Source organism: Plectropomus leopardus, chromosome 17 (assembly GCF_026936395.1).
Source record: "Plectropomus leopardus strain MGB_pleo_1.0 chromosome 17, ASM2693639v1, whole genome shotgun sequence".
Lineage (NCBI taxonomy): Eukaryota > Metazoa > Chordata > Actinopteri > Perciformes > Serranidae > Plectropomus > Plectropomus leopardus.
This window is the reverse complement of record NC_142192.1, coordinates 11015412-11027282: the sequence shown is the minus strand read 5'-3', so window position 1 is coordinate 11027282 and position 11871 is coordinate 11015412. Positions and strand designations below refer to the sequence as shown.

The following is an 11871-nucleotide window of genomic DNA, read 5'->3' as shown; positions in this document are numbered from 1 at the left end:
TGTAGCTCCTTCAGAGGAGCCGGAGTAACGCCTGGAGGGATGGAGGGGGTGGGGGTGGGGGAGGCGCGGAGCACCGAGCTTCGGTAGCGGCCCGCACACTTTGCCCAGGGCTCCTTCACGTTCATACTCAGAAGCGTGTGACCGCACAGATGAGCACAAACACACCTAGATGTCAATCAAACTAATTGCAGTGGGCCTGCAGCACCAGGAGAGAAGAAATGGAAATAAGATAAAGGTTTTAATCAACTGTGGATTTCGACCGCTTAGCAGCGCCGGCGGTGATGTGAAGGAGCTCCAGGCGGGAGCATGCGGGTCACACTCGCTGAAAAGAGCATAACAAGCTTGGCTTGCAGTGAGAACTGTGCCTGGGCTCCCTCCTACAGAAAAAAAAAATCCTTCAGCAGAACATGAAAACAAAATTCATAAACAGTATATATATTCATATATATATTTATATATATATGAAAAAAATAAAAACAGCCGAATTAACATCTTTTTTTTCCGCTTTGAATTTAAACTGTTTTTTCTTTACGTATATATAGATTTGTCTTTTCTTAAACAATAATACGTTCACATAATACAATGGCAAATCAGTTTGGAGATAATCTAAATATTTCTTACAGAAACATCAATGTAATGACATAGAAGCACAATGATTTTTTTTAAAGAGTGACTTTAAGGCTATCCCTATATTCAAAACAACAGTAGCCCGACAAGTTGAACGGTACATTATTTCCTCACCCAATGTCGTACTTGAACCTGTCTTGTTCATAAGGTGGCGAATGTAATGACCGAGGTAACTGGTCATAAAACATGGAGCTTAGAGAAAATACAAGAATTACATATATACATGAACAGACACCAAAAATATAAAGACAAAAAACAGCTGAGCAAACGCGACAGAGCAACGATTTTCAGGTGCGGAAGTACTGTACTGTGTATTACATGGCCGAGCGTGTGAGTTTATCAGCTGGTGTTGGTTTGGAGTAATTCTAAATAATAATAATCCTGTGTGAAATGCCAACAAAGATTTCAGTGTGCATTCAAGCCAATTTCATATAATGCAGAGAGAAACAGAACCAAAATGTCCCTGATGGAGGAAACATTTGTAGGACATTTCTGTCAATATCAGGACATTGTAATAAGTGGAATGCAGCCCCGGGTGACAAAAGAGTTGGTCCATTTATCACCACAGAGTTAACATCTGTAAACCATTTGGCCTTTGTGATTTTGCTTCCTGCCTTTGAGCCAACGAAGAGGCTGGAATTCAAATGAACACATTCAAACGACAAATCGGATATTTTTCCCCTCATCAGTAACAAGGTTACGTGGCGAACACGAGGACTCGAGTCAAAGCTTTGCTTGCATGTTGCCAAGTGTATAAAGTGTGCAGTGCACATTAAACAACAAAGGAGTGACCTCATCGAGTGTTTGGACCTTTTTCTGCAGAAAGTTTAGGTTCAAAAGGAGATTAGCTGTGTCTGCATGGCCAAATGTTAACTTCTTTCCTCTTACTTCCTTTTTTTAAAGTTAAAGGTCCACAGTGTAGGATTTAGTGCTATCTAGTGGTGAGGTCCAGAACTGAAACTTCTTCCATGTGCCAAGCATGTAGTAGAACTACGATGGCAGACAGGGAAACACGAATGGCCATATCTAGAGCCAGATTTTGGTTTGTCCGTTCCAGCCTGCTGTAGAACATATTGGCTCCCTAGAAGAGAACTCACTCTGTATGTAGATAAAAATGGCTCATTTGAAGGTAACAAAAACTGCAACGATTATTATTTTCAGGCGATCATAAACTAATGACAACATAGCTCTAAATACTGTATACCATTTCTGCCACTAAATCCTCCACACTGGAGCTTTAAGTTGAAATGAAGAGGGCCAGTGGAAGATAGAAACAATTTCAACTCAGTACAAGAAAATACATAAGTGCTCCATTCTAACATACAGTGGAAGTGCCTCACTTTTCCGCCCTCCCCCTTTGCTTAACAGATCGTCAAGAAGCGCCCATGTGGCGTACGTAAACACAAAGATATTTTTGCTCCCTTTGGGAAGGTGTGAAAGTTGTTTGAGGAGGAGGGCAATCTGTCTCTCTGCATGCGGTCAGAGATTTTTATCTTTTTATGGCCTCGCACGCTGCTGACTTCATGCTTCCAGTGCTGCCAGGAAGGTCTTTCAACACACTTTCTTTAACAGGTAAACAGTCTTGGTTTCAACCAAAAAAAGAGAGAAACATAAAAAATTCAGCAACAGTAAACATGGCACCTTAACTAAAACCAAAAACATAAAGAATAAGATAAAGGAGTTTTTGGTTGCAAAGTTGTCACGTGAAATAAAAGAGAGAAGCTGTTGAGACTGTGCTGTTTACAGTATATAGTAACCCCATGTTTTAGCTGCTGGTTGTTGCTTTCTTTAGAATCACATCCCTGATAAAACAAAGAAAATGACTCAACTGGATAAAAAAGTGACATAGAAAACAGGTCCTGTCTTCTGCTTTGATTGTGTGGGAATACCTGTTTGTGTGTGTATGTGTGAATGCTGCTTTTTTGATGTGTTAAATCACCGGCATGGTCCATCTGCTTTCCCTGACTGTAAATTGTATCTTTTTTGCATTGATCATTCACCTCGTGTGTCTCTATTCCTCACACTCTCTCTACCCGTCCTTCCCGGCTCTGCCTTACATTCCCTCGGGGCTGTCAGGAGTGAAGAACAGGTGAGGAGCCGAGAGAGGCTGTGATGTTGGTGATAAAAGATCACCTCGAAAAGTCCAGAAATAAAACAGGAGATGAACAAGCCGAAGGAAGAACAAAAACTGCGAGCTTTACCTCCATGCTTTTTTTTCTTAACGTTCTTCAAAAACTGCAGCAAAGAGGCCCATTCTTCTTTTGGATAAAAAAGTGAAGAATTTTTTTTTTCTTTTGACAAAACACACGAAAAAAGGTTTTGGCCTTTTTATCCGGACCCCTTCTTTGACTAGACTTTCTATTTAAAAACCAGAGCTTTACAAAACATAGAAAGATGCAACACTGAACCCAACATAAAAAACAGGAGAAATATTTAGACCTATTTTTTCTTTACACTGTTTAGCTGCACTGGGGTTTCCCAAAAGTGGGAATGTTGGGAATGGTGAGGCAGTACAGGGAATCCTGGACGGCAAAGTAAAAGGTGACTCCGCTGTCCTTTGGTTGCTTCCACAGCTGGAATGGTTCAGTGGAGCCGAGGGGGCGCGACAACAGGGGCGGAGCCAGAGCTTGACGGACAGTTGCGATTTTGAGCTGAAGAAAACCAAATGCATGCAAAATGTTGCCCCTCTCCCCTTTCTCTGGCGAAAGGCAGCAGTGCCCGTTGGCGTGGCGCACTGTGAAGGTGGTGGTGGGGGGGGACGCTCAGTCGGTGAATCTCTGGCAGGCCTTTTTCCAGCGGCAGGCGGTGCACCACATGTCGCGGTTCTCCATCCCATACACTTTGCGGCACTTCTTCCCTTCACCGCGCACCTTCCGACTAGAAGAGACAAACAGATGAAACGGTCATGATGGAGAAGAGTGGGAATTATTATCTGTTTTTATCATAAGCACTGGCATCTCTCTTGCAGACACCTGCGGTTAGACAAGAGTACACGAAAACCAAAAATAAAGAAAACTTAAATGGAAACAGATCTAAATACAGCAGTTTCTCGTGTGTTGAGACACTTCAGACTACTAAAATATGCTCATTTCCTTTTTTTTTTGGACAGTTAGATAAAAAAATAGATACCTTTGGACAGAGCCAGGTTAGCTGTTAGCACCTGTTTTCTGTCATTATGCTAAGCAACGACAGCAATGCTGCTAGCTCACTTCCTTCTGTGCTGTGATACGGTTGGTGGATGTAGTTTGAGAAAATATAATTCCTACATGAAACTGCTCACAACAAAGTCTGTGTATTATCTTGAGTAGAAAGTCATGATTTCTAGAAAGAGATATTGCTTGTCAGTTTTTCAAATGTGAGGGAACACACCTCTATGGCTGACAACTCCAACACTCGGCAACTCACGCCAAAATCTAGACTTATGGACAGCACAACAGGTAAGAGGAAAAATATGCATTTTTTTGCATAGTTTGGGATGAACTCTCCCTTTAGGAATAGCCTTAGTGTTAATCAAGGGCAAGAAGCCTTTTCTAACTGCAGCTAAACCACCCTCAACCGACAACAATGTCCTAATATGGTAAACAGGAAACACCACATTAATCATACAATCTAAAACAGCTTGGTTCCTTACTGAAGTGGATTAGGCATATTAGAGCTGATTAATCATGACATCTTTTTAATTAAGAGTCATTGAGCTGATTTGTGGGAGTCAATTCAATGTTGACTACATGAGGTGTTTTTCACTCAGTAAGGTTTAACTGTCGAAGAAAATCACACCACACTGGCTTGAAGAGTTGTCTCTTGGTGATATTTAATACGTTCTTTCAGCTTGTTTGGCCTTTAATTAAAGCTAAGAGGGAAATGTCAGGTGAGACACAGCGAGCAGTGAGGATCCAGTACCTGAGGGCGGTGGTGGCTCTGGGAGGGGATGAGAGGACGGCGATGGTCTGGGAGCGCTGTTCGCCGAAGCCCTGGCTTTTACTGGGGGACACCTGTGGAGGGCAGACAAATTCAGGATTATAAGAACCCAAATGTAACTATGTATGTGGCTGAGACTAAATGTGCATTAAGTTTTCTCACTGTGGTCCCAGTGAAAGTGACGGGCGGCGACTGCCAGGAGATGCTAAAGCTGGAGCTGTTGGTGGGGGTGAAGCTGGTGGAAGCCGAGCCGGTTGAGTTACTGCTGCTGGACGGGATGGACACTGGAGCCGTGGCCTGAGAGCAGAGGTCAAAGGTGAAAATGGTGGTATATTCTACCCAAATGGAAGAATCATGCGTAACAGTAGCATCTCTGTGGCTTCTCCAAAATATGTTTCTTTCTCAAAACCCTGACCTCTAAATCATGTGGTGCCTGTTCATGTGTTATTTTTTTGTCAGTCTTTCAATTTTTTCTTCTCATAAAAACTGTGTTTCAATTAAGATATATTATTTTAAGGGGCAGATCCATTATTTATTCATTAATTTTTTTGAGGTTTCAATATCGTTTTGTAGCTTCCCAGTACTGTTCCTGACAACATTCATATTTTGGTCTAAGTATGTTTAAGTGAAAATGTTTTACCACATGACCCGATGTGTAAACACCGAAAAGAACGCAGATGGAGTCGAACACACTGAGCAAAGTGAGCACACCAACTGGCTCACTCTGCTGTGACTCTTGACATTAAACTGCCTTTTTTATAGCATCAAATAACCAATTAAAACAAAACTCAGTAAAACGAAAACTTGAACATACATCAGTGTGATCAGAAAACCTGAACATACATCAGTGTGATAAGAACTACCTAAAATGACAGAAACCATCTTTATGAAAAAGTTGACCTGCATTGCAACCAGCCACCAGGGGACGAGCGAGACGTTTTGGCTTCACTTTTGAGGAGCTGTTATGCCATCTATCAACATATATGGTCACAGAATGGTGTCTAGGGTTGTGTTGCTATTTTTTTGGTTTTAAGAAAGGACACCTCTTTGACTGCAAAAAGGCACACTTTATAAGAATCCTGTTTCCTAAAATTCTTCACACATATTTGTAAACAATGAGCCTCAAAATGAAAAAAAAGGTTATGTTTTTTGGATTCAAAGTCTCTTTTCAGAGCAGTTTTTAATGTATCTCACACTGTCATAACTCTTCAATGAGGCCCTGGTAATTTATGTTGCTGTTAAAACATGTAGCTCACACATGCAGCCGTCACATTTATTGATGGATTGCGTCATTATTCCACCTGCAGTTAACTGTTCAAACCCGCTGCTGTGTGTCGATTTACCTCAACTGTTAGCACAGCTGCTAACGGGAGCAAAGGAAACACTGACAGATAATCAGGATGATGAGGACGCTGATAGTGTGTGAGAGAAAATATGTGCACTTTGTGTGTGACCTGATGAGTGTGTTTTGGTGTGTGTATTGATCCAGAGAGTGCATCGATCGATCGTGTGTGTTGTACACTGATCTTAATCTCGCCTGTGTGAGTGTCTATGTGTGTGTGTGCGTGTGCACAATTTGCACCCGCTCACCTGGTAGGCGTGGTCCGTGTGGATGAGGTAGAGTGCGCTGGGCGCAGAGCGGCTGAGCGGGGTGGTGCCGCCAGCGTGAGGCTCCTTGGTGTCAGAGGACTGTGGAGGTCTGTGAGAGTCCGCCAGCTGGCTGAGAGACGGGAGAGGAGAGGGGGGAGGAGGAGGGGGAGAGAGGACGGACGGGGACACGGGGGACAGGCTGCTCAGCCCGTCGGCCACAGAGTCCGTGTTGAGCTTGATCTCCGTGTAGTAGAAGTCCTCCTCCCCGTCACTGCAGTCTGAGTCGCAGTTACGCCTAAAAACAGATACAAACGGTGAGGTGTGATGGAGAGAGGACGGACAGAGAGAAAAAAAAAATGTCCCTGTGAATGCCGATGACCCCACGTGTACAGCAAAACGTGCCACTGCAATCACACACTGCTTCCACTCTCACATTAATGTCATTTCTCCGACCAACACAACACCGTCATCTGCAGTTAATCAGTGCGGGACCTCGCTTTAATTGAATGTCAGTATAAATGTGTGATTCATCCGATATCATTGTTCTCCGCACTCACTGCCAGAGCAGGAAGTGTTACCATGGCGATAATCCATCAGCCATTAATCTGCTGTTTGACAATGAAGCTGGTTGGAGGGCTGAGAGAGGAAGTGAAAAAAGCTGTTTTGGAGACTTTTGCTGTGTCTTAAATCAGACACTTCACTTAGTACACATGTTCAGCACTGCAGGTACAAGGTTACCACACATTTTCATGGACAAAATATCAAAATTGTTTTGTGACTTTTCAAAGACCCATGAGACATTTTTTTTCTTGCGGCACTTGCCCGGCTTTTTTCAAATATATCAGGTTTAAAACTTTTGTTTAACATACATGAAAATAGAGATGGCACACAGGGACAAAATAAAGAAATGTACGTGATTTTAAACAAAACACTGTAGCACATCGCCGCATATTTGATCTATGTTACGTTGACAGCTGAAGAAGATGCTTTTGCCTTCATGTTACATGATGTGGAAGGTTATCTTTGAAAGCATACTTTAACATATTCATTACACACTACAAAGCTCCATGACTTTTCCAAAAATTGTAATATTTTTTGCAAATTCCATGACTTTTTCAGGCCTGGAAAATGAGATAGTGAAATTGAGCTTTCCAGGTTTTTTCATGACTGTGGAAACTCAATATGTACTTACTTGCATAGTGCACAAATTTTAACAGGGTAGTGTTGTCTCTAATCAAACAGGGCCAATACCCGCTTAATGGAAATGATGATCACACGATTCGAGAGCTTTTCTTTTTCTGCTCTGCGATTTGCAACCATGCAGAGCATTGTCGCCGACATTTGACGAACAGTTGTCCCTCGCTAAAATATCTGGTTATCTAGACACGCAATTTATCTGCTTGTTTGCTCACTAGGCTTCTTATGTTTTTATTCATTTATTTCATTAAAAATGAACGCGCTCTCATGGTACGTTACTATAACTATAAATGTCTGTGGCTGATGTTGGCTGCTGGCTCTAAAAACAGCTGATCTACCAAGTTTATGATAGCTGCCACATTTTGTGAAATTTTTCAGCTCGTCCAGCATTTGACCACAAATCTAATACTAAAAATATTAAAAATATTCGAAAATAAAGATGAGAATAAAAACGCATAAACACCAAACATAGCTTTAACACCTCAACCCTATTAAACCATAACACATGTAACATATATGCATGATGATAAAACATGCTGCTGTAACGTCAGCATTCATGTTATCAATTACCAAATTATTACAGAAAAATGTGTAGTGAAAAAATACAAACGTATATTTATACAATGCTGCTGTACTCATGGTGATAGTCAGACGATGTGTCACAAGTTTGAAATGTGTTTGTGGTCCAGCAACATGGCGACCTGTGGAGGGGCGCAACGTCCGACGTTCCACACTCAACTCTCAGATTGTTATGAATGCACCGTCTGGATACTTAGAGTGTATTTTGCCATGCCTCTTAGTGCCAATGTCCTCATGGACTCTAAGAAGCAGTATCTGATTTGAGACACAGCATCAGTGTGTGTGATGTGTGTGCGTTGGTGTCTTACCCCAGGTGGATGGTGCGGATGTGTCTCTGGATGCCAGCAGCGGTACTCAGCACCTTGCCACAGTTCTTCCACAGGCACTTGAACATCACCTTCATGGAGTTCTGCAATGAACACACAAAGTACAGCAGCTACGGTCAGAAAACAGATAAGCAGATAATACATGGTTTTGTGTCGACAGAAATACAAGTTTGTTTGTTTTTTTTTTAACCAAAAACTAACATTTTCTGTTATGGTTCCTTGTAAAATCAGTGTTTTTTTGGTGCTCTTGTATTGACTTCCAACTGCACTCTTTTATTACCGCAGTGTAAATAACGAGCAATCAGATGCCTGCAGACGAACCCCTGAGCATTTTTCTTCTGATATCTGCAGAAAACTCACTCACTCATTTAATTACATCAATCTCTATATTATAAAGGATGGGATACATCTGGTATTTTCCTCCAGGGTTGGTCAACCATTCTACAGTACATCATTTCATTTCGATTTCCCCCTCATTATCAGGCAGGTTTGAGAACGTTTCAGGCTTCTCAAGTGACTGCAGAGCATACAAACATATTGATTGCTCAATATAACCAAGGATCTTTTTTAAACCTACTGGAAGTTTATTGATCAAAATATTACACTAAACAAAAATTTAAATGCAACACTTGTTTTTGCTCCTGTTTTTCTCAGGTCTAAGTTAACACCTGTTGCACCTTCAATAATAATCCCTTTTAATAGTCTCACAAACATTTTTGTGTATTTCACATGAAAATCGATACTACATGAATTTATCAGTCCAGTTTTGTTTTTCCTTTTTTTCTTTTTCCTAACTTCAGTGTGGTTCATAAAAAAACATTTATTATTTTCAGATGCCAGAGTTTAATGAAAAATAAATAAATAAATAAATGTATTAGAAATACGTGGATTTTTCAGGGGATCTACAACTTTTTTTATACACAAAAAAAGTTCTATTTCTCTTAAATTTTGGCTGCAAATGTGTTAAAATCTACGTTCGTGAGACCTTTTTCAGGAGAATAAAGCCACCTGACAGGTCTGGCAAATCAAGATGATGATTATGCATCATGATAACCACACAGGTGCGTCTCCGCTGGCTGCAATAAATTAGGTCTTATTCTTAAACTTGTGAAAACTTAGAGCAAAAACAAAAGTGTGTCATTAAAGTGTTTATTCAGCGTATTATTATTAGTGGTATTATTATTATTATAGTGGAGTGATGCATTTTTGGTGGTTAGTGTGCATTTTTCAAAGTGGTTATTCTGTTTGTTGTGTCATAATGCCAATGGTGTCAAACTTTACTTCAGAAAATGTTTTGAATATTCACTGTGTACTGACAACAAAAGGATTACAAAGTGACACCCCAGACGAAAACATTTTTGTTAAGCATAATCAATTCAATTTGGGGATTTTGGGCTATATTGCTTCCTTAACATAAAAAATACATATTTAGGTGTTTATTTTAGTTCAGATTTCTGCTCTGGAAATATATACCAAAGGCAAAAAATACAATTTTATACTTTTTTTTGGTCAAAAATGTACAAAGTTTCCCAATATATATCTTTCATGGCCATCTTCTGAAAATGTGTTTTTTCTCCTTTCTACATTTTGAATGCTATTACGGCACAGTTATTCCTACATTACTCAAAGCCCAATTTATAGAATATTTTATCCCTAAAAATATGGCAAAAATATTTTTATTTTCTAATAGCTATGTGTGGTATTTTCTTACTTTTGTGATGAAAAAAGACTATGGTAAAGAAAAGAAATTAGAACCTGCTTTTATCCAGTGTTAAGTGTTCTGGAAATGTACGCAAATTAGTGTATTTCAAATTTGATACTGCCCTATTTGAATTAACAATAATAATGAATTAACTGGGTAAGTCTCATGGTGGTATCTTTTAGTTAAAAATTTTACCCTATTCACTTGGGCTGTCTCCACTTAAACAACTCCCCACTAAATGCTCCTTCATCTTTGTGCCTAACTGTAACATCTCTCTGCTGTGGAACACACATTTGTCTTGGAGCTGTGTGAGGCCAAATAACAGTTAATTTTGCTCTGGGTGTGAGCCGGCGAGGATCCTGTATCTTTTACCCCTCTACTGTAATTACACCACTGGCCTCCTGAGAGACTGTACATTGTTTTTCATGGAGTGAAAAGCCCCGTGTGCTTTCTCCCTGCCCTCCTGCCTCCCCGCTCGGAGCCATTATAAACGCTCTTATAGGCCTGTCCATCAAACTATTGTTGAGGGGGCTGATTTAATTTTGACAAGATGTTTTTTTCCCTTTAATTTTTCTCCTCTTTTCAGAAACGCATGCACAGACAATTGTCAGCCACCCCCCCAACCCTGCATTGTTTTGTCTTTGGGTAACAAAAGCCAGTTCTGTGTGTGCCACTATGTGTGTGTTTTTCCCTTTTAAAGAAACATTTCACAGTTAATTAAATAGTGAGCTCCAAATGGTACTGTCTTACCAAGTGAGAGCAAAAGAGGAGCATGTTGATAATGTCATGTGAAACCCTGGTATCGCACATGAAGCACACATGTTCATATAAGTCAACTACATTGTTTTCCAAGCTTATTAAAAAAATCTGTTTTTGTCTCTATCCCCCTTTCCCTGTAATTCCTGTAAGTCCCCCTTTAATTCCATAACCCTCCTTGATTCCCTCCTTCCCTCTTCTAAATGTCTCTCTCTCCCACTCGATGTCCTTCTTCGTGATAAGTCCCCAATTAATACAGCACAATGTGGCGTTCACCCAAGAGTCTATCGATTTTTAGGAAAGGCATGAAGCCGGTCAGATCTTTATGTTTGCTGTAACGGGTATTAAAATCATTACAGTCGTTGCGGAGCGGCTGCATGTCAAGGCTGAGAAGTAATTATTAGGTCAAATGTCTGGAGAGGACACACACACACACACACACACACACAAACACACACACACACAAGCACACACACACACACACACACACACACACACACACACACACACACACACACACACACACACACACACAAAGACCGAGGGAAACGAAAACATAGGCAAGAGCAGGAGAGGAAGTGGGGGAAAAAAGGGGGAGAGAGAGTGAAAGGAGGGATAGATGGATGATACTGACAGCAGACGACAAACCAGTAAGTAGGAGTGCTGATAAGGAGAGAGGGAGATGAAGAGGCAGAGCAAAGCAATATACATTTGAAAAAGTAATGAGTGACACTGAGCTGCTGATGTGATGAGCTGTCAGTGCTGAGTAGAGATGAGACGAGCTGAAATGATGAGTGAGAAAGAAACAGTGTATATGTGTGTTATGTTCATAACATCTAGGCAACAAAGACAAAACCACCACTTACAAAAAAAGTCTGTCCTCTCCTGACCCATTTTCATCTCTGCCAGTCAGTCTAAACCACGCCCATAACCTCATAGGTTAATATCACAGTGTGTTGAAGGAGAGAATTAAGCAGCTCGGGTGCATCTGACAGCCTCTTATTGAGAGATCTGCCTGTTATTACCAGGAGAGCTTCTGCTGTTCTCTTTTAAACCCATTTAATATGTGACACTGTGACAGCCTCACACAGAAATAACAAAGTTCTTACAGTACTATTGTGACTGTTTCTCAACCTTCTTGGGTATATAAGGTTATGATCACAAAACAGTCTCACA

General features: G+C 40.8%; 1 protein-coding gene across 3 annotated transcripts in view; it reads right to left on the bottom strand.

Annotated features, from left to right (window-relative positions):
- Positions 1-204: 204 nt before the first annotated feature.
- The window catches only part of znf704 (zinc finger protein 704), a 68713-nt gene continuing 57046 nt past the window's right edge, over positions 205-11871 (bottom strand). For all 3 annotated transcript variants that reach the window (XM_042507152.2, XM_042507151.2, XM_042507150.2), the window contains exons 5-9: positions 8220-8320; positions 6136-6430; positions 4708-4842; positions 4528-4619; positions 205-3504 (exon numbers count right to left, since the gene is read on the bottom strand). In XM_042507152.2, the coding sequence (XP_042363086.1) occupies positions 3390-3504; positions 4528-4619; positions 4708-4842; positions 6136-6430; positions 8220-8320 (738 nt within the window). In that variant the 3' untranslated portion in view covers positions 205-3389. The remainder of the gene's footprint in view (positions 3505-4527; positions 4620-4707; positions 4843-6135; positions 6431-8219; positions 8321-11871) is intronic.